We start from the raw sequence: 23,443 nt of genomic DNA, 5'->3' as shown, positions 1-23,443 counted from the left end.
TTCTTGAGTGACCGATAACGCCGGATGGTGTGCCAAGGGGAGTGCTGGTGCGTAGAGTGGTGTACAGTGCGCCATCTTACTCAGTGTCCTCCATGCGTCTATCGTGGCGTTGACCGGGTTGATGTCATGATCGTGCAGTCTGGGGCGTTTGTGCGTTAATATGCTTGTGAGTGGAATGGGATCAGCATCGCCATGTTCTACTGCTACGTGCGTCAGAAAAGGAATTTCATGAAACCAGTAGTGCGCAAATTGCGCCTGGGCGCACTGGTAGTACAGGTAAATATCTGGCACCTTGAAGCCCCCTTTAGCGTACGGGAGAGTCAGAGTCTGCAGATCTAACCTAGCCTGTTTCCCTGCCCATATTAAGGAGAGCATAAGGGACTTAATGTTGCGAAACACCTCAGCCGGCGGCTTAATAGGAATATTATTGAAGAGATATAAGAATTTGGGCAGGAGCACCATCTTCACAATGGCAAGTCTGTCTGCCAGTGAGAGTGGCAAGCCTATCCATCTGTTGACCTTGTCTTCTAGCGTTGAGACGGCTCTCCCATAATTGGTGCGGATGACCAATTCCGGGCCTCTGTGGAACCAGACGCCTAAATATTTCGTCGGTTCATCCTGCCATTCCAGGGGGTAATCCAGCGCTGTGGGCCGGGTACTGTCTGTCAGCGGGAGAACCAGTGATTTGCTCCAATTGATATGTAGACCCGAGTATTGGCCGAATTTAATATATTCCCTGAGCAGTGGGTTGAGATTTGTCTCCGGGTTTTTCACGTACAGGACCATGTCGTCTGCATACAATGCTATGTGTATCGGTCGCGTAGGTAATTGAATAGCCGAATAGTGGTGATGCTGTCTTATTTTACACGCCAAGGGTTCGAGTATAAGGGCGAACAGCATCGGCGATAGAGGACATCCTTGTCTAGTGCCTCGCTCGATAGGTATAGGGGACGATAGATGCTTGTTTACCCGTATGCGGGCAGATAGCCCCGAGTATAGCATTGAGATCCAGCCGATGAATAATGGGGGGAACCCCATCCGGATTAGGACTGCGTGAAGAAAAGGCCAGTCAATCGTATCAAATGCCTTTGCTGCATCTAATAATACAGCAACCGCTTTAATATCAGGGGCCAAGTAGTGTGCCAGTGCAAATAGGGTGCGAGTGTTGTGCGTGGTCGACCGGTCTGGAATGAAACCTGCCTGGTCCGGCCTTATGAGCAGCGGCATTAGTGGCTTCAGTCGGTCTGCTAGGATGCTGGCTAATATTTTGGTGTCTATGTTTATCAAGGAAAGTGGGCGGTATGAATCCCATTGTTCTTCGTCTTTGCCCGGTTTCAGTAGAGCAACTATCAACGCCTCTCTCATGGAAGGTGGCAGTGTTTGGGCTTCGTGTGCAGCCTCGTACAGATTTACCAGATGAGGTGCTAGCGTGTCTGCGTATGTTTTGTAAAATTCTATGACGAAGCCGTCCGGGCCCGGCGCTTTGCCATTGGGGAGTCTTTTGATTGTGTCTATGACTTCCTGTGTCGTGAGGGGTCTCGCTAAGTACTCCCTGTGTCCATCAGCCAGCCAGGCGATCTCAACGTCGGCCATGTATTCCAAAATCTCCTCCCGCGATATTTGAGCCCTGGCCTCATAGAGTGCCCCATAGGTGTTTCTAAATTCCCCCATGATGGTCGGCAGGTCGTGCGCACGAGTACCCTGTGAGGTGCGTACAGCCGCTATGTGTTGTGGCGCCCTACCCGAGCAAATCTTTTCCGCAAGTGACCTGCCCGGTCTGCCCCCCTCCCCGTATCTCCTGGCCGTTGTTCTTTTGTAAATGTACTTAAGTTCGTCCTCAGCAAATGTATTGTATTCTATCAATAGCGTCTGAATGTCGCTTAGTAGTGCTGTGTCCCCTGTATCCGTGTATCTCTGTTCGAGGTCTCGGAGCATCTCCTCCCTTCTCTGTATTTGGTGGCGAATATCTTTCAGAATGCCAGCGGACGTTGCAATGCACACGCCCCGTATCGTTGCTTTGAACGCTTCCCACAGGAGGCACGGGTCCTCCGTGGTGGGGGCATTCAAATCAAAGTAGTCGGTGATCGCCTTACGGACCGTGTCAACATACAGTGGATCACGTAGGGCCTGTGCATTGAATCGCCAAGTGTAGGGCGGAGGGACATAGTTCGGTATCCGCAGCTTCAGGAGTACGGGACCGTGATCTGATAGTGTTCTAGGGAGATGTGTTATCTGCTCTACCCATGTAAGGACGTCCTGCGTGGCCAGCCAAAAGTCTAGCCTGGACCAGCTCTTGTTTGCAGCATTAATGTGCGTGGCGACTTGTTCCCCCGGGTGCTGCAGCCTCCACAGGTCATTCATGTGTAGATTAGACATTGCGTCAAGTAGCATGTCCCTCGCCTTGGTGTGGTGCTCAAGTGTGTGTGCCGCTCTGTCGAGCCCGTCTCTGAGTGTTACGTTAAAATCTCCCCCCCAGATGACATTGTCCGCATGTATATCTGCTATGATGTGCCATAACCTTTCAAAAAAGCCCGCATCGTCCACATTCGGGCCATACACATTTACAAGGGCTAGTTTTTGGTGTCTCGTCTCACCCACCACCACAACATACCTCCCCCCAGAGTCAGCGTACTTTTCATTAATTTTGAAGTGTGTACCTTTCTTGATCAGAATACTGACGCCTCGGGAGTACGTCGAGTAGTACGCGCCTGTGGCGGATTCTGCCCATTTGGAGCCCAGCTTGGATGTGGAAGTGGGTGCCATATGTGTTTCTTGTAGAAACGCCACATCCACCTTAAGCCTGTCAAAGTATGCAAACATTTGCCGTTTCTTTTTTGGGTTCCCCAGTCCCCTGACGTTCCATGTGATGAAATTAAGTGTGTCAGTGCGTGCCATTAGAGCGTGATCAGGTGAAATGGTGCGTCGCGTGAGTTATGCGGCCATCTGTGAGATATCGCATTTTCAACATGTGTACTACAGGCAACAAAAGAGGTCGCAATGCTTCTTAGACACAGTGCAAACATATAAACTCTATTCAGCTCCCCCAACCCCCCGCCTCCCACTTTAGCGCCCAAACTTTGCCAAAGCCATCCCCCCCCGAACTTCAGAACTGTGTTCGAAATCGTTCTGGGGAACACCCTCCTGGGGGTGCCGCCCGAAGCACACATCTCCATCCACATAGTGGATGTGGACGAGCGCGAGTCCTAGATGATGTCAATGTCAATAGTTACCCCCTAGTCCCCTCCTCCCGCCTCCGACTCCCTGGAATGATAACATGGGCATAGCTATCTCCTCCACCCCCCCTCGAGGATGCAGAACCCATGTAGGTAATGTCGCACACCTTCGTAGTGATTGCCTGAGGGTTCCACTGTGAGAACGTAGTCAATACATCTTACCAGCCACATGTATTTAGTCAGTTGAGGCCCAGAGCACGTGTGCGGGTCCTGCCATACCATTCCCCAAGTGTACTCACTGCGATACCCCTTGTAGCGCTTCCCTTACATAGTCCGTGTGCAGCGACGTCCATAGTCTTGTGGAGCTCATCGTGGAGATGCACTTAATTAGAAGTGTCCTTCGCTCGCTTGCAATGTCGATGAAGCAATCCAGTGGCGCGCACATGGCACATGGCATCCGTTGCGTCGTCAGTCGTTGTCGCTCATTCTGGCTGCAGTATCCTGATTTTTCCGACGTTTGGTGAGGTTCTTGACGTAGTCCTGCGCAGCTTGGACCGTCGTGAGGACCACCGGTTTGCCATCCGTTAGGATTTTAAGTTTAGCCGGATACAGCATTGCATATCCAATGTCCAGCTCTCGAAGTTTCTTCTTTACTGGAGCGAACTCCTTCCTTGCCTGCTGTACCGCCATGGTGTGGTCTGGGTAGAACTCCAGTGAGTTGCCCTGGTGGGTAATGGCGCCCTTTTCCCTTGCCATTCGAAGGATCGTGTCCCGGTCCCTGTAATTGAGCACTCGGGCGATGATTATCCGAGGCGTAGCCCCCGGTTGCGGGGTGGGGGCCAGGGAGCGATGCGCCCGCTCAATCAGGAAGACGTCAGAGAAGCTCCCAGGGCCGAAGATGTCTTTCAGCATGTTCTCCACGTACGTCTCCATCTTGCCTGTGTTGGTGGATTCCGGCAGGCCCGAGATGCGTACGTTGTTGCGGCGGGACCTCGCTTCCTGGTCCTCCACCTTCGCCTTCAGGGTCTCCAGGGTCTTTGCAATGGCGCTGTGTGTTTTAGCGATGTCTCTCGAGTGGTCTTCCACCGATGAGATCCTCTGTTCCGCCTCCACCAGTCTCTCCTCATGTTTTTCCAGTTTGTTCGACAAAGAGTCCACCCTTGCCACGACACTGTCCATTTTACTATTCATATCATGCAAGCTCTGCTGGATAGCCCTCAGCACTGCCTCCATACCTGCGCCGTCCCCCAGGACCTGGTCTCCGTCGACGTCTTGAGTAGCTCCCGTTTTCGCCGTCTGCTTTCTGGTCTCGAAGGGCAGTTTTGATTGTTGTTTATCGGGCTTCCCCATGGTGCCCGTGAGTGCAGCTGGGCTAGCGACCGTCGGGCTCAGCGGGGCTGCCGGTGTGATCGTAGACCGTGTGTGTCGCAAGTGTGCTCCAACTGCCCTCTGTGTTGGTGGTCTAGTCATCAGAATGGTCACGCAGTCCCATAGTGGCCCAGGGCAGCGCACGATGTAATACTGGATCGCCCGGAGACAGCAGAAATGTTGTTTACCCCTGTACGGTCTTGTCCGTGTGAGGCAGTCCCGTGGATTGCGCCGTGGATTACGGCGGGTCCGGTTCGCTGGGCAGCCTGGCACTGCCGCACTGCACCCGGTGAGCCCCCAGCCGCCTCGTACCTCTTCCCGCCTCTGCAGCTGCGCTGTGGAGCGTCTCCGTGCCTGGTCACTCGCTGGCAATTTAGATCGGAGAGTCGGCAGCGCCCAGGGCAGGATCGCCGGTCGTGCGTTTCACCGCCGCCGCCATTTTGGCCGCCGTGGAACGCACAATGTATGCCTCAAGGTCCGCTCTCTGGGCAGGCACATCACTCCCGGTTTTTCGCCGGCTGCCGCTCCTTACTGTTTGCGTGTTGGGAGGAGGCCGGTCCTGTGGTCGTCTGAGGGCGACATCGCTCGATGTCCGTTGCGGTCGCCACAGCTGCGCGCCGCCATTTTGGTCAGCCTGTTAGCGCCGGGACGTTTTCGCCGATTGCTTCGGCACGCTGCATGGCTTCTGGCTTTCGTTATCACACCTTGGAGCTGGGTCCCTCAGACGTCCATTCCGCCGTTTTGCACAGGAATTGGGGCGGATTCAGGGCCAAGGGGTATGAAGATTCGCGCCCGTCCGGCGGAGCTGACTTAGCAGTCAGCCATTCCGCAGTGCGCCCTCTAGCGCCCCCCCACCTTTGGCGCACCTTCGGTGGAATGAACCACACCTAGGAGTTCAGGTGACCTGGTTTTTGATTTATTTTGATTCATTCACTTAATTTTGCAGTTGCATCAACACCTTTCTATAGGTCCTGATGAAGGCTGAGGACACTAGTGTCCACCAGTCTGCTGAAACATGTTGACCACATATTAGATATAGCAAATATTTGTTCGCACTGCTATTTTTGCACTGTTTTTAACGTTTGGACAAATGAGACACTATTAAAACTTTTTTCTCCCATTTTCTCCAATTTTAATTACACATTAGATATACTTTTTTCTCACTATTTTCTTTGCACTGCAATTCAGTAGCTTTAATATTTAGATCCTGGTCTCATTCCATCGTGTTCACGCCAACTTACGGGATATATACATCAGGTCCCTATGGGTGAACATTCGTGGGAGACGATATGAGGAAGCCCAAATGATGATAAGGGCGGTACAGGACAGCTACTGATGGGCATCCTTTAATACCTATAGAGATCGATAGGTAGCATTCTCTTCCATAGAAGCCTCTGTTTCTGGTTTTCGTCATAATTTAGCACAAAGTATGGTTTTTCTGACCCTTGGACGCGTTGTGTTTGCTTAATATAGTAATAGGCACCTCGGTGCCACAGAGATCTGTATCTCGTCTGCCTTTTAGGTATGTACTCTGGCCCTTTACCAGAGTACTTGCTTAAATCAGTTATATACAGTTGAGTTGTGATTGGACTGTATGATGTCCCAAGGCTGCATATAATTGTGGTCTTCTTAAGTTTTCCATCCATTTTATGTATTGTAACAGAAGTGTAATGTGGATTCTTTATCATGGCTTTGTTTAATGAAAAACAATAAAATGTCTGAAAACGAACGCATGCAGAAATGCCAGACCAAAGTGCCTATCAGTCACAGTGAGAATCAAGGGATACACACTGGGAGGGGATTCTCTCACTGGTAGATCCTGAATGGCTAGGTTGTATATCCAGGTCAGCTTTATGGGACAATGGATGGGCATAAATGGGTGAGTGAGCACTTCAGTTTGAGAGTAGGGGGGATGTGTTGTTCTCAAAGTACAAATGCCTAGACCTACAGCCTAGTCAAGACATACATCTTGAAAGTAGCTCTTGGGACTGTGGAGACACAGCTCCGTTGAAGCTATCAAAAGTAGGCTTCTATTGAAGTGATTTAAGACAACACTTCATCATCTCCTCCTGTGCTGCAGTTTTCCCAGTCTGTCAAAACAGGGCATCAAGGGAACACTAAAAATAAATATGCCAGTGATTTGAAGGCTCAAAGATAACAACAACATCAGCCTCCTGGTCCCTCTTGATATTTGAGCTGCCTTAAACAGCATTGATCATCCCATCCTTTTCATCAGCTTCTTAGCTACCCCTGGGCGTAGTTCGCGTAGTAGCGCTACGCATAGTGCACTTCGCACTACGTGAAGCTACGTGAACTGCGCAAAATGCTATTCACAGAGATTGCACGGTGCTGGATGCTTGTCCACACTGTGCAATCAGTGCAAACCACATCTTGCACATTACAAGCGGCCGTTTTCTGCCGCTCAAGTAGATTTCTACTCGAGCTGCAGCTTTCTCAACACGGACTGGTAGTTTCTCATTGGGAGCGGTCGCAAGCATACGCGACCACATTTTCAATGAGAAACCTGACATCCCAGCGTTGAGAATCTCGCCGGGAGGTTTATTTTCCACGCTTGCAATCGGCAACTTGATGTTGCTGATCGCGAATGAAGAAAAAGTCTAGCCGGGATGTCATTTTGCTCGCTCGCGGTCGCCAACTTGACGTTGAGCACTGCGAGCATGACCACTACGTGTGTTTGCACTGTGCTACGTGCAATTCGCGTAGTGTGAAGTAGCGCAAACTACAAGAGTCTAGCGTAGTACTTCGCCCAGGGTTACTCTTAGCCCTGCATTAAGCTTTCCTCGACTGGTCCTTTTTTCATACCAAAATGCACAAGTACATCCAGCCGGACTTCTCAAAATTGTTTCTTCAATCTGTTGAATACCCACCCCAGGTCATAGTCTTAAACTAATGATCTTCAATGTACAAGGAACTCATGGAGATTTTACTAGCCAAGCAAGACATGATCCATCAGCAGACCAAAGACACTTATGCTACAAGGTGTGGTGGGCAGCTAATGCTTGCCCATCTACGACATCATAACATAACTTGCATTTGTAAAGTGCATATTCACCAAAGGTTACCTTGACACTGAATAACAGAGCTTTATTGCCACCCAACTCAATGATGCTCATTTTATCACCCTCAGAAGGATGAAAGGTTGAGTCGACCTGCTGGGATTTAAACCAGTGACGATGAGATCGAACACAGGACTCCTACAGTGGACACACTAATCCACTAAGCACCAGACCCTGCTCGATTCAATCGTGAATGTGCGATATATCTTAAGCGTAACCCTACTAAGTTCTAATCTATGCCAGCAAGCGCCAGTCCCAGACGGAGACTGCTTCATTAACACACATCATAAAGAATTCTCCCCAAACTTTTCCCTATCAACACCAAGTCTCGAAGGGCTACACCTACTAACATATATTGCAGTCACAACATGTCAATTCCCAAAATCGCAGTTGTTGCGACCGCAAAGTTTTTTTGTTTTCCTAATGGAAAAATTCTGTTTTAGGAAGCAGTAAACTATTACGGGTTACAGGATTCAAATTTGAAAGGGCATGATGTAGGCATCCCTTCCAAATCGAGATTTGTTCACATATGTATCAAAAGATTATGCAAACAGATTTCCGGTTGCAAACCATTCAAAAGTTACTGATTCCCAAGTTGGAGCAATAACTAATTCGCAAACGGGAAGCAGACCCTTTTGGGCTCTTAATTATTTGGAAAACTTTGGGGAAAAATTTGGAGGTGTAGAAGGTATTCCCAGGAACAACCTCCAACTCTCAAGGAAATCATAAAATAAATAAATAATTTGGCACTATTTCCTTTAAGGCAATTGGGCTGCTTTAAAAATAAGTATATATATATTTTATTTTACTTAAAAGAAATTACAGACTTGGTGGTCTGCTGACCGTTGCAGGTCATTATCTTTGTGAATGGGAACAATCATAACGAGCTGCTAATTGTAACCTAACTGATGAATATTCATTAGGGTGGTGTGTTGTAGAACTAAAATACCTTATTTGCGACCACCTTTTAAAAATCGATTCCTAGAGCATCTGACCCTAGGTTACTACTTTGATCCCTGCCTCCTTTTTATTAATTAGAATGTTAAGAATAAGCCAATAGGGACTTGGAATCAATTGAACCTCAATTTACTTGCATCTCAAGGTTCAGATCACAAACGCTCATCTTTTCACACTGAAAGGTGTTACTGCCTGCTCACTAGGCTCCTGAAATCTACCCTCATCCAACTCTAGTCCACGCTCCTAACTACTGGACCATGCAAATCAAATGACGTCACCTCCTACAATCCAATGGTAACTACTTCCACCTAGCATCATGTTCCTGCCCATCTAGATCATAGACTAAACTACTCACACCAATAAACCAGACTTCCCTACTGAAAAACTTGACCACACCCATGTCAGACAGAGCTCCAACAAGAGATTTAAGATTCACTTGGAGACGGGGGGCGTTGCTTGGATGGCAAGGAGGCAGCAGACCTGAGTCCGGAGCTCCCGACCCCCCGAGACAAATAACGGCGAGCAAAAGGACGGAAACGCGAGGAGACACTAAAGAAACATAGGTGGACGTGCATGAACTGAGGGGGCACCGGAGACGACCCTTTTCGAACCTGCAGAACACGCTGGAGGAAGGCACGAAGCTGAAAAAGCTGCCGAGGGGACGGAAACTTTTAAGCACAAGATGGCGGCAAGCCCCTAAGAGGAACAGCACACCACCGCAAATCCCCAAGTAAGAGCGCCCCTGCAAACCGGCAATTGAACAACGCGCGACTCCCCCACCCTCATGCGAGCGCCCCCCCCCCGACCCAAACTCCAAACCAAAGAGGATCATCAACACAGTAGGAGGGGGGCGCCAGGACGGTGGCGCGGAGGGCGGCCATCTTGGTGGAGTAAGGGGGTACGATCAAACAAAAGCGCTGAACAACCAGACAGAGGGAACCCCCCGACACCAGACGAAGCGCTAGCCCGGCGAACCCGGCGAGCGCTGAAAGCGACCGAGTGCAGAGAGGAAGGCGAAGGCACAGAGCGCGGAGGACAGGCGCCATATTGGTTAGGTCGGCGGAGCCAGACCTCTGAGCCGATCAACCCCACAGCGCATAACATACCAGACAGAGGGAGCGTGAGGGGAGACATCAACCCCCTGACACCAAACGAAGCGCCTAACCCGGCAAGCGCTGAAGGCGACCGAGTGCAGAGAGGAAGGCGAAGGCACAGAGCGCGGAGGACAGGCGCCATATTGGTAAGGTCGGCGAAGCCAGACCTCGGAGCCGATCAACACCATAGGGCAGCGCGACTTCAAAACGACAAGTAGCGAGCCCCCGAGGTGCCGACTGAACGCCAACGCCACCGCTGACCACCGGCGCAGGTGCAAGAAGTGACTCGGCGCCAGCGACGAAAGCGCCCGGCCGCTCGGGCGGCGGCCATCTTAGTGGGGGCTGCAAAGCGAAAAGTCTAACCACGCAACACTGCCTATATCCAATATAGACGAAGGCGTACAGAAGCCAACACCCCATCCGTCCACCGAGCCTACCCCTAAGGAGACATCAGTGCCGGTGCTGCAAGTCAGGGGGGAAGGCGCGGCCAACAACCTGAGGCGGACATATTGGAAGTCCAGACAGGGAGGGGCTATACACCGAGCGGCGCCGAGCGAAAGGGGCAACAGGAACAGCCACTCGCTAATGGCCAAGGGAGAGAGGAAGTGAAAACAAGCCAAGTGCCAGTGTTAACCAAGGGGAACAGCGGTTCAGTGGGTCTAAGGAGACACAGCCGAATGCGGATGAGCGAGGCGCGGAGCAGTGCTAACAGCCCACGAGACAGGACCACCACTGCCAGAAGAAGACACACACGTAACGCAGAACAACCCTAGGAGGCCGATACAACAAGGAATAAATAGGGCAAACCCCCAGGAGGCTGGCGGAGGCCAGGACAAAGACTAGAGTGGTCAAGTGGCCACCCCGCTTCAGGGACTGCAATTTGTCAACTGGGCCGATCCAAAGGAAGAAAGAGGACGAAGGACAAAAAAAGACACCCACAAAGCGGCAACCAACGGAAGTAAGACCTCAAACACACCAAGTCAGGAGGGGCTTTGACGTAATGGCAGGGAAGGAAGGCGGCATGGTCACAAATGCCCAAAAGAAGAACAAAAATGACCCGACAGCATCACCCGCGAAAGAGCGCGAAGACCTGGGCAGCGAAACAACGACTCTGGACACACTACTAAGGAAAATAACAGAAGGCAACGACCTAGCGAAGGCAACAAAAAAAATAGTGGACAGTATACAAATGGAACTAATCGCAATAAGAGCTGAGCAAAGTAAAGCCAATGGCAGAATAGACGAGGCGGAAAAAAGAATTAGCAACCTAGAAGACCGCGCAAATATAACACACAAGGACCTAGGTCTGGTCATAAAAAGAACAACAACCCTACAAAGATCGATGGCCGAGCAGGATGACAGAAGTAGCAAGGGGATCATAAGACTGCTGGGCGTACCGGAGGAGGAAAATGACGCCCCGGGGGCGTGCGCCAGGATGCTGGAGGACATGATCCCCCAACTAACAGGCCTCACTTTCGAGAGACCGCTCGAGCTCGTCAAAGCATACCGCATCCCAGCAAAGAAACAATCGAACAGCAACACCCCAAGACCAATCATATGTAAACCACTACGTGAGAACCACACAGAGGCAATTTTCGCGGTAGCCAGGAAAGGCAAACCAATGGTGATCAACGGGAAGAAAGTAACAATCACGCAGGACCTATCCAAGCTGACGGTGGAAGTGAGGAAGGGTTTCCTAGCCCAGCGGGAGGCCCTGCGGAAAAAAAATATCACCTTCTCCTTCGCAGGCCCGTCAAGACTGAGGATCACAGACAGACTCGGGAGCAGAACCTTTGACGACCCCAACGACCTACACAGGTACCTACAAGGACCAACCCCAGAAGAGATGAAACACCAAAGCCCAGGAGCAAAGAGGAGAGCCTCGACAGACGAGGCCGAAGAAGAGGTCATATGACAAGGGTGAAGTGCGTGACTAAACGCAAACCAATGCCAAGGGCACGCACATAGGAAGAGACAAGGTCCGAAACCAGCTTATCAGCTCTAAACGCACAAGACAAGAGCCCAAGCACACCCCCAACAACCACTGACCTCGAACTTTAATCAAAAATCTACCTCGATAACGCACAATCCAACCAACGTTTCTACCTCATCGCTGTTAATGATAAGAGAGACAATGACGACCAACAGCGACCATATCCTTTGCCATATCCTGCAGAGACATTGACTTACTTGGGGGGGAGGGAAGTGTGAGGATCCTTGCTGTCACACACCCATTTTTCTACAGGCGGAGGGAGGGGGGAGGGAGGGGAGGGGGGGGGGCAGACGGGGCGGGGGGGACAGGCAGGCATGAAGACGAGCGAGATAACGGACATTTGCGCAATGCATAACTACTTTTGGTTTCTTTTCCTTACCTTTTTCTACACCCATTCCCACACCTTCTTCCTACCCCTACTCCAACCCAGCTCACTCTTCCCCCAGGGGGGGGGACCCAGTCACCTGGTGAGAACGAAGGCAGGCATCTCTAAATCCAAAAGAGAAGACAACAGAACTACCAGCGGCAACAACAAACCCCCATGACAAACCAAACACCGGTGAACCTATCCACGAACCTAAAGGTCATCTCCATGAACGTCAAGGGCCTAAACCACCCAATCAAACGCAGGAAAATACTAGAACACCTGGCAAAACTCAAGGGGGACATCTACACGCTACAGGAGACCAAACTCTCAGAGGAGGAGGCTAAACTGCTCAAGGCTAGATGGATAGGCGACATCCTATGCTCACCTGCCAATGGAAAGAAGAGAGGCGTGATAACTATCCTAAGCAAAAAAGCCAACCTCACCATCCAAAAGACAAAAACAGACGAGGACGGCCGCCTGCTAATAGCAAGTGTCCAAAGAGGAACTGACCGAATACATGTGGCGAACATCTATGGACCAAACTCTGAAGACAAAGACTTCTGGCAAATGGTAGACGGCAAACTCTGCGATTTACCACAGGAGGACCTGCTGATTGTAGCTGGCGACCTGAACAAGACAATGGACCAAGCAACGGACAGACACCCAAGCAGGCCAAGCCACAACTCTCCAGGCAGCAACACCCTTAAAGAACTATGCGTCAAGCATCATCTAGCGGACCCATGGAGGCTACAACATCCCACAGCGCGTGAGTACACCTTTTACTCACACCCGCACAACTCCTACAGCAGGATCGACTATATATTGATGTCCAACAACCACACGCACCTAATTGAGAACACGGAGATAGCCCCGATAACCGTCTCCGATCACGCACACATATCCCTCACCCTGAACGGCAAACACAATGAGAGCGTGACGAGAAGGTGGAGACTAAATGACGACATCCTACAGAACAAAGACAATGTTAAAGAAGTAGAGGAGGCACTTAAGAACTACCTGGAAGACAATGACAACGGCGAAGTGGGGAAAGACACCATCTGGGAAGCACTCAAAGCAACACTAAGGGGCAAGCTGATAAACATCAAATCAAGGATGAACAGAAGCAGGAACAAAAAGATCTCAGAGATAGAAGAGGAAACAGCAGCACTGGAGAGAGGCCACCGCGCAAACATAGCAGACAAGAACACACTCACCACGCTCACAAAAAAAAAGTACGAACTGAACAAAATCCTAAGCGAACGAGCAGGTTCGTGGCTAACAAAATTCAAGTCGGTAAATCTATGCAGGGCAAACAAAGCAGGGAAACAGCTAGCGTCCTACCTCAAAGGGAAGCAAAGACAACACACGATAGCAGCAATAACAGACAAAAACAACAAATCGCAAACAACAAACAAAGGCATACTGGAGGTCTTCAGAGAGTTCTATCAAGAGCTATACTCTGAGGATAAAAACCTGAGCAAAGACGGCGGCCGCTCATTCCTCAAAGAAGTCAATCTACCGAAACTCAAGGAGGAAGAGAAAGCACCCTTAGAGGCGGACATAACGGAAGAAGAAATCGAAACTGCAATCAACCAGCTAAAAATGAACAAAGCACCAGGACCAGACGGGTACTCCACTGGGTTCTACAAGACCTTCGCCCCCCAAATCAAGAAAATATTATCGGATACCTATACCGCCTGCATACAGAAAGGTGAGATGACAAACACCATGCGGGAGGCCAACATCACAATAATACCCAAGGAAGGTAAAGACCCCCAATTCCCGAAAAACTACAGACCCATATCGCTCATAAACGTGGACTGCAAAATCTATGCAAAGGTGCTTGCGAACAGACTAAATACAATCCTACCGAGCATCATACACAGCTCTCAAGTGGGATACATCAGACACAAGCTGTCACAAGACAACACAAGGCTGCTATGTCACCTAATCAATCACACAACACAGAGCAATGAACAGGCGGTCATGATAGCACTGGATGCGGAGAAGGCCTTTGACAGAGTCTCGTGGCCCTTCCTAAGGAACTGCATGACAAAATTCGGATTAGGAGAAAAATACATAGCAATGACAATGGCCCTATACAACAAACCAAGAGCTAAAATAGTGGTGAACAGAAGCACATCTGAATCACTCCTACTAGGGAGAGGAACTAGGCAAGGATGCCCACTGTCACCAGGCCTCTTCCTACTGGCACTAGAACCACTACTTGCAAAAATAAGAGACAATGAGGAGATAACGGGTGTTAAGATCGGAGGTAAAACAGTGAAACTCGCAGCCTACGCTGATGACATCCTCATTACCACCACCAACCCATCAAAGTCAATCACAGCGCTAATGGAGACAATAGGAGAATACGCAGAGGCATCCGGGTACAAACTCAACAAGGACAAATCGGAATGCAAACCAATGAACGTCCACACCACAAAATCGGTACTAGGAGGCTCCGGCCTAGCCTGGCAAACAAGCCCACTCAAGTACCTAGGCCTGCAGTTTGGGAGAGACCTAACGGCCACAGTACAGCATAACGAGGACTCACTGCTAAAGAAAGTTAAAGACAGACTAGAGCTGTGGTCGCCCAAATATATCAGCTGGTGGGGAAGGATCGAGACGATTAAAATGATGATAACACCCGCAATAAACTACACGCTAAGCATGCTGCCGCTCCCAATGACAGATAGCTTCCACAAAAAACTGGACAGCATGATAAACATCTTCCTATGGAAAAACAAAAAAACACGAATAGGCCTACCCAAACTGAGGCTAGCGAAAGAACTAGGAGGCCTAAACCTGACAAACTTCAAAACCTACCAGACAGCCTGCCTGGCCAAGCAAGGATTCGCGTGGATTGACGAAACGCAACAGTACAAGCCAGTATGGCTAGAACTGGAGGGAGAGCTCCTGGAAGGCCTACACCCAACAGCAATACTGACTGCAAACAAACACCCCCTATGGTCAAACAGGATACTGAAGCACACCAGAGAAGCACTGATGAGAGTGGACAGGCGAATGGCACAGAAGCTGAGAGGCACAACATGGGAATCCATCTGGCTCAACGCAAAAATTTCATATCAAGGAGCAACGATGAACTACGACACATGGATCAAAAAGGGAATCAGCCTCCCCAAACAAATGGAAACTAAGGGGAGGCAGCTGACCTTCGCAAACTTACAACAACTATACAACCTCCCCAACAAAGAGCTATACACATTTCTAAAGATAAGAACTGCCATAACCAGAGCAAACCTAACCCGAGAGGAGCCAAGCATCGTCAAGTACGTGCAAATGCTAAACTCGGCAGGCCACCAGACAGCGAAGATCTACAAACTAATTGCCCCAGCCACCATGTCTCTAAACAAGAAGACAACAAACTCATGGGCAACACTCCTAGGCAGACAGCTAAACGAAAAGGAACAGGCGCAAATGTGGTGTTCAGCCACAAAAAACAAAATCACCCCGCAACTGGCACAAACAAAATACTGGCTACTCCACAGAGCATACTGGACCCCATCCAGACTCCACAAAAGTGGCATAGCAGAATCAAGCGACTGCTGGAACTGCCAGAAAGAGGAGGGCACACTCGAACACCTCATCTTTGGATGCATCAAAGTCAAGAAGTTCTGGGGCCAGATAAACGCATTCATAAACGACATGCTCAAAACAGACTTAACTATCAACTATGTGACCTTGGCGACAGGGCATGTAACGACGAACCTAAACAACAGGGAAGAAAGAGATCTACTAGACCTGCTACTCACAGCTGCCCTAAAGATAATCTTAACGAACTGGAAGAGCACGGCGAAAGCAAACTTCAAGACATGGATCAACTGGGTCACCTTCCTAAGAGGAGCAGACAACATCACAGGCAACTTCTCGAAAGAACACACCCCCAAAGAGCTCATGTGGGAACGTCTTGATGAACACTTGAAGAAGACACACTGACGACACCCCCCCCCCTCCTTTTTTCTTTTCTTCTCTCTTTCCTCTTTTTTTTTTTTTTTTTTTTTCCTTTCTCTTCAGCAACAGGCCAAGGGAAAGAGACAACAAATATACTGTGAAACAACTGCCTATGTATATGCAACTTTTATTTTTCAAGAAAATCTTTTAAATCAAAAAAAAAAAAAAAAGATTCACTTGGAGACGAAAGTGAAGACAGAACTTCTACAACCAAATCTTTGAAACAATCCCCCTTTCCTCCGAGACTGCCTCCCCTGCTCACTTGTGATATACAGAAAATAAAGGAAAACATCAAGGTCTCTATAATTGCCCCCTGCAATCCATCGCCTAATGTTAATTATGTGTGCAATTCTGTGTTTTGGGCACTATTGTAATTCCTAAATTAAGTTTTGAGAATGACAGACCATTGCTTTAGCAACCTGTAATTTCTCTTCTATGAAAAATTACCCCGTCTAAACTTTGTATCAAGGTACACACAAATATCCCTACATTTATTTTAATGGGTGGTGACTGTAGGGAATTCCACTCCTACCTACAGTAGGAGATCTTGAAATGTTAGTTCTGATACGGTGCTAGAGAGAGTGAAAGTCTAGTACTGACTTTATGATCCCAAAGTTCTTTATTTAAGGGTAGCAAATAAGAGAAAAGAAGCTGCTAATAGTTTTGTTTCACATTTAACTGTTTGGATTTATCTCTGGACAGTTTCCTTGCAAATTCCATTCAGTATAACTATTCCACGGTCTGTAGAACCCACTGGCCTGAAGGTATTCCATCACAACCAGCATCTCTACTTATCATGCAGACAAGCTCCCCCCTCGCTGGTGATTCTTGGCACTCCTGTAGTTCAAAAAATTGAAAAAACGAACAAAAAACAAGTTGGTCTTTTCCATCATGCACTCATGATGTGGATCAACAACATCCCTAATCGCCACACCACTGCTCCAATTAGTAGAGTTGAAGTCTCCACTCCTTACAGAACACCTCATCACCGTGAATTAACTGTCAACAACCCAGCTTCCTTTCTTATTACTCGTACACTTTATGCTTGTTTTTGGAGATGTACATCACTCAGCTGCCTTCTATCTGGGCTTGCGCTATAAAAATATCATATACATACATACACGTGCCTGTTGGCAATAGAGTAACTTGATTTCCAAACCCAAAGAGAGGAAATTATGCACGACGGTGAATCTTCAACAGGTCCACACAACAAAACTGCTAATAAGTGAATTGCCAGATGTAAAATAAACACTGTGCTCTGGAACAACTTACTTTTTACAAGTGGCCTTCGGGGGTCACTCATTGGAGGGGATGCAGTGCCCATTGAGCTGCTGGAGTAGGCACTACTGGTGCTGGGACCATCATAAGATCTTGGTTCTTCTGTATAGCTTTCTTCAGGGGGAGCAATGGTGCTGCGCACAAGGGTGAAGGGTGCTGGCTTTATGCTATGGTGGGAAAAAGATGGTGAGAAAAAAAAAATTGAGAAAAAAAAGTGTTGGAGAAAAAGCTAAAAATGAGATACCATTAATTGGAGGGGATACAAAGGTGAGGTGCTACAGAAAGAGGGTAGCGGCTGGTACAGGTGGATAAGAAGGGGGCTCAAGACATGCACCATAACCAGAGCTGCCAAAATACAAAAGCTTAAGATTGAGACAGAATGCAGCATCTCATCTCACACCTGATCTTATCCTTCACAACAGCCCCTCCAGTTCCAAACTTTTCTTGTCTTCTCCGTACGTCTCTTGGGGGCTTTGCTTCCACATTGACAAATGCCATTTTGGCCTGGCGTCCTGCGTGAACAAATAACAGCATTTATGAACCTGTGACTTCTTCTAACATGCTACAGATGGCTCATAACATCCCACCAGACTGAAAACCGTGAGGCAGAAAGTCACCTTAATGCAACAGTAATAACTCTGGAGCTGCACATTGTCTTGATTGCTTATCTAGCTCAAGAGAGGCTAATATGGAGGGGGAAGAGAGTGGGGGGAGTGACAGGGATGTTTCCTATACAAGAACCCATGCCATTCAATCTCACTTTCAACTCACTATTGGAATCATGCCAAGTCTCCCAAAGAAGGAGATTTGCGAGGGACCTTCCAAAAGAGGAAGGTTGGAGAAAGGTCCCAAAATGGAAGTAATGGCACAGTCTCACTGATGAAACGGTGCCATCCCAGTCCCCCAAAAGAGAGCTGTGTTAGCCTCACCTCCCCTATAGACAGACCTGTGCCAGGCTCCTCAAAGACAAAGATGTGACAAAGGCCTCAAGCTGAAGCTGTGCCATGGACCCAAAGGAGAAATGGAATCACACGATTCCAGAAAAGCTTCTTGTAACAGGTGGTGGGAGAGAAATCAGCCTCTGAATGGCTTGTACTCCTTTGAGAACATGTGTGCACCCCCCAACACCTCCACCCCTTTCCTTAGGAATCCAGGCAGATTCAAGAAAGGGTCCTCATCATCGCTTCCTCACCTTTTGGCCGGTTTGCATGAGCAGAACGGATATTTTGTGTGAGCATGGCCAGCTTCTGCTCTCGCGCATCATGAAGGCGGAGGTACATCTCCCGCCAGGACTCAAACTCTTCAGCCTGCTCCTTCTTGAAGTCTCGCTGACAGTGACCCATCCACAGCCTGTCCGTGTCTTCTATCAGCACCTAAGGCAGAAGAGAACTTCCGTTTTGGACTAAAGGGACGGATTCAGTACAGTGAGGGGAGAGAAGGAGGTCTCGAAAGGAGTTAGGTGTGGGGTATAGGAGAAAACACCAGATGAACCAAAATGTTGATTGAAGAAAGAACAGGTCGAGGGTGGGGACAAAGGAAACATAGGCAATTGAGGGCAGGAAAGGGAGCAAAGAGGGAAGTAGAGTTTGCTGTTTATTTCCCTTCAATAGCCTGACCAAAAATCCCACAAGTGGGCCTAAAGACAAACTGCATTCCGTAATAAGTTTAGTATAAAGTACAAATATAATTGTACTATTCGCTAACCTACGTGTACAGGTCTCTACCTTCGCCTTTCTATGCGGGATCTCCACACATTTTCGCTTAAGCTTTCGTAGTAAACGAGGGGGATCGGTGGCTTGAAAAGGTGGAATACTTCAAATAAATGGAAGGGGCTTAGGAAGAAATAAGGAGGGTTAAAAAGCGGTTTAGAAAGGGACAAGCACCCACCCTCAAAAAGAGTACTATTCACAAGCAGCACTTCTAAATATAATATAGCCAAAAGGACCCACATAGTCAGAAACGTACTCCAGCTTAGACCGGGAGTAAGTCCAGCACCACACATGGCCAGCCACTGGTACAACAACATGCTCCCACAGAAAATAATAGAGGCAGGGACTTAAAATAGAACTCCATTGGAAATGTTAAATTAACCAAATTTATTTTTAATTAAAAACTATATATATTTATACTTCAAGGATCAAAACCTTCAGCCCTTGGTTGAAAGGATTGAAAGGGCGGCACAAGCAGCAGTTGTCGGTAAGAGACTTTGAAAGGTCTTCTATACTTCACAAACAGTCTGCAGTGCTGCGCGCTCATGCTGCTGGTGCTAGCTGTTAAAAGGGCCAGACCTCCTTTGCCATATTACTCTCCCAAAAGTCAGCGGCACCCGAAAGACTTTCAATTTCTTATTTATTCAGCATCACATCTCGGTAATCCTTTCTTAATTTCAACATTGATACCCGTCCTTCTCATAATGAAGCATTTTTGGAACTGTAGCAGTCATGACATTACTGATGTTAAAAATTCCAAAGCAAAACAAATACCATCAACCACAGTGTAGTATCACATAAGTGAGTTCTCATGAAGGTGCCTCACTCTCAGTGAGGTTGTGTGGTAGTTTTTATGACCAGACTTGTTTATCGATTTACTCCATTTCTAGATTGTGATATGGCCTGGGTCTCACAATTATTGGCCACCACACATTGAGTTAGTCCTCAAGCTTTCCCTGCTTCTCATCAATGAGAGGTATTAGTTGTTCATATCAACTTGTGACCTCCTTTTTGGCCAATCTGGGTCTACATAGATTAGATGGAGAAAAGTTTATTTTTCCTTCACAAAGCATTTCTTATTTTGATGTTTAAAGTCCTATTCCAAATGAATATGCAATTATTCATCATTGTTTGGTTTGTAGTCTTATGATGTACCGAGACTTCCTTTGTCTTAGCAATCGGATCATGTCACCCCCTCTTTCAGATTTGACAATGTGTTCGATCCCATAGCATGCCATTATATTCCAAGTATCACCTTCATGGTATTCCATTAGATATTTTGCTCCAGCATAAGATAGATCTCTATTTTCAATAGCTCTCATACGCTTTAGCATTGGTTTCTTGAATGGGCTAATGGTACTTACTAGATATTTGAGACCACATTTGCATTCAAGGATTGTATATAACATGAGTTGTCTCACGTGTTATCGTTTGCTGGATTCGGATACTTTGTCCATTTTGATTTTTAATTTCTTTAATATTTTTGCCTATCTTACATACTTTACATGCAAAGTACTTATTGAAGCCAACCCTGGAATTAACTAGCCACATCTTCATTTGTTTCTCTTCAACGTGACTTTGTATTAGTTTGTCCCTCAACTAAGGTGGCTTTCTGTGTGCAATTGAAACGGTTGGTTTTAATGGAGTTCCTATATACCGATCATGCATTAATCAACTTCTTAAATATTTCTATGTAGAAAACTGCAAGTTTGAGGCCACATTACACAGAAAAGGGACATCCACCAACTCAGTATTACATGGCTCCAGCTTTCACCCACAACCTCTACTGCGAAGTGCCCCTAGGTGGAATAGCCAAGACTAAAAATGAATTTTTCCACTAACCAAGACTTTGGGGAAAAACTGCCAGTAGACTTGGGGACGTTTCAAATGGACGGGTTACCACCACAAAGATATTCGGAAAGGATAGACAGGGTGAAATTGAAAGAGCGGAGAAACTAATTACTAAAAAGGAGACCAATGAAAATGAATTGAAGGATGAGGAGATAAGACTCATCCTAGCTTACAGTGAAGAGAACCAACAAATAAGGAAAATCTTTCAAAAGCATTGATGCCTATTAATAATGATCTGGATATAGGAGGCAGAGATTTCAGCAAAACATCATGGGCGGCAGGTGAGGGGTAACTTGATGATTTTAACTACATCTTAGTGAAGAGGCACGCATGGTTGTAACGAGAGCAGAACTGAGAGCGGGCCCTATCTGCAATTCGGGACGGCACCCTGGTGAATGTGTGGCAGCCCATTCAAGGCATATATTGTGAGGAAGGATGTTTTTCATCAGCATGTGGCAAATACGATCAGGTATTTCTGTGTTTCTTAGAATAATGTCTACTATTGTATTTATGCAACTTTGAACACCAGCCATTATACATGAATGCCTCCATTTGGAGCCAACTGAACATTGTACATGCTGGTATGACAGCTGCAAACTTAAATAGCTAGCCCTTCCTCTATGTTGACATATAGTTCTCCAATGCGAGAACAGCTTTATAAATCTAAGTGAAACTGTGAAAGTAGCATCTTCACTGCAGCAAGTACTGAGAAGGAAAATGCTACTTACCAGTATGCATCTGTTCTTGGCATGTAGGGCTGCTGACATTCATATCTTAGCATAGATCGCCGCCTAGTGTTGGGTCCGGATGTTTGCACCTTGTTGTCTTGGAAGAGTCTTCAAAGTATCACGAGATAGGGGACTCCTCCCCTGAACTACAATGCGCATGGGCATCTTCTCCATCTTCAGATTGTTTTTCATCATTGTGGCAAAGATGGAGTTTAGGAAAGTAAGAGATGACCATGTAAATGTATGTAAAGGATAACTCTGCAGCTGTGACAGGCACCAGGGAGGAGGGTGGGCAATATGAATGTCAGCAGATATATACTGGTAAGTAGCATTTTCCGTTCGAGGCATGTGGGCTGCTGAATTCATATCTTAGCATAGACTGAATAGCAGTTTCTCCTCTAGCGGTGGTCACCTGTACCAGCTGCAGTGGTTTGAAAAAGAGTTTCAAGGACAGCCTGCCCTACAGCAGCTTGTTGCTTAGCTTGCACGTCTACACAGTAGTGTTTAGTGAAAGTGTGTATGGTAGACCATGTAGCCGCCCTACATATGTCTTCTAGGGGAATATTTCCTAGGAAAGCCATGGATGCCCCTTAAGTGCGCTTTACTTTTTGATAGCATATTTGTATGCATTTAACTATCCATCTGGCTTTTCGGGTCTTTGACATGGGATTACCCTTATGTTGTGGAGAAAAGGCAACACAAAGTTGCTTTGTTTTTCTGAATGATTTAGTTCTGTCAACGTAGTATAGCAGAGCTCTTTTGACATCTAGTGTGTGTAGGGCTCTTTCAGCCACCGACTGTGGGTTTTGAAAGAAAACTGGCAATTCTATGGAATGATTGATGTGGAAAGTGGATATCACTTTTGGCATAAATTTAGGATTAGTACGAAGCACTACTTTATTGTGGTGTATTTGCATGAAGGGTTCCTGAATGGTTAGTGCTCGTAGCTAACTCACTCGCCTGAGGGAGGTAATGGCAATTAGAAATGGCACCTTCCATGTTAAGAATTGTAGTTCACATGAGTGGAGTGGTTCGAAAGGTGGCCCCATAAGTCTGGTTATTACTACGTTTAAGTTCCAGACTGGTGAAGGTGAATGCTTTGGAGGGATAATTCTTTCAAGTCCTTCCATAAAAGCTTTGATAGGTGGTATTCTGAACATGGACACGTGTTGCCCGTTTTGAAGATATGCTGCTATAGCAGCAAGGTGTAGCCTTATGGATCAGTATGCCAGATTACATCTTTGAAGATGTAGCAAGTAACGGATTATGTTCTGGATGGAGGCATCTAATGGATTGATTTGGTTATTATTACAATAGATGTCAAATTTCTTCCATTTAGCTGCGAAGCTTGCTCCAGTAATGGGGCGCCTTGCTTCCTTGATAATGTTCATGCAGTCTGGAGGCAAGTTAAGGTATCCGAACTCTAAGACCTCAGGAGCTAGATCGCTAGGTTAATCTGATTGGGATCTGGGTGCCTGATTTCGCCATGGTTCTGTGTTAGCAATTGTGGCGACAGGTGTAGGCTTTGGTGCGGAACTACTGAGAGTTCTAGGAACGTCGTGTACCATGGCTGACTTGCCCATGCGGGAGCAACCAGGATCATTGTGAGTGACTGTTGCCTTAGTTTGCGTGCCACTAATGGGATCAGTGGGGTTGGCGGAAAAGCGTACGCAAATCTGCCTGACCAGTTCATCCATATCGCATTGCCTTGTGACAACGGGTGTGGGGACCTGGCGACAAAGGACTGGCATTTTGAGTTTTCTTTTGTGGCAAACAAATCTATCTCTGGATGTCCCCATTTTTTGAAGAATGGTTGGAGAACTTGAGGGTGAATCTCCCATTTGTGTATTTGTTGGCTGTGTCGGCTTAGTAG

The 23,443-nt window shown here is 47.5% G+C and overlaps 1 protein-coding gene across 1 annotated transcript in view; it reads right to left on the bottom strand.

Moving 5' to 3' along the window:
- ELOA (elongin A) overlaps nucleotides 1–23,443 on the bottom strand; it is a 169,721-nt gene that overhangs the window by 27,915 nt on the left and 118,363 nt on the right. The window contains exons 8-10 of the mRNA XM_086955794.1: nucleotides 18,475–18,655; nucleotides 17,683–17,794; nucleotides 17,277–17,449 (exon numbers count right to left, since the gene is read on the bottom strand). Coding sequence (XP_086811920.1) covers nucleotides 17,277–17,449; nucleotides 17,683–17,794; nucleotides 18,475–18,655 — 466 coding nt within the window. The remainder of the gene's footprint in view (nucleotides 1–17,276; nucleotides 17,450–17,682; nucleotides 17,795–18,474; nucleotides 18,656–23,443) is intronic.

The sequence above is a fragment of the Lissotriton vulgaris genome, chromosome 2_1 (genome assembly GCF_964263255.1).
Source record: "Lissotriton vulgaris chromosome 2_1, aLisVul1.2, whole genome shotgun sequence".
Classification (NCBI taxonomy): domain Eukaryota; kingdom Metazoa; phylum Chordata; class Amphibia; order Caudata; family Salamandridae; genus Lissotriton; species Lissotriton vulgaris.
This window is presented reverse-complemented; position numbering and strand designations above follow the sequence as displayed.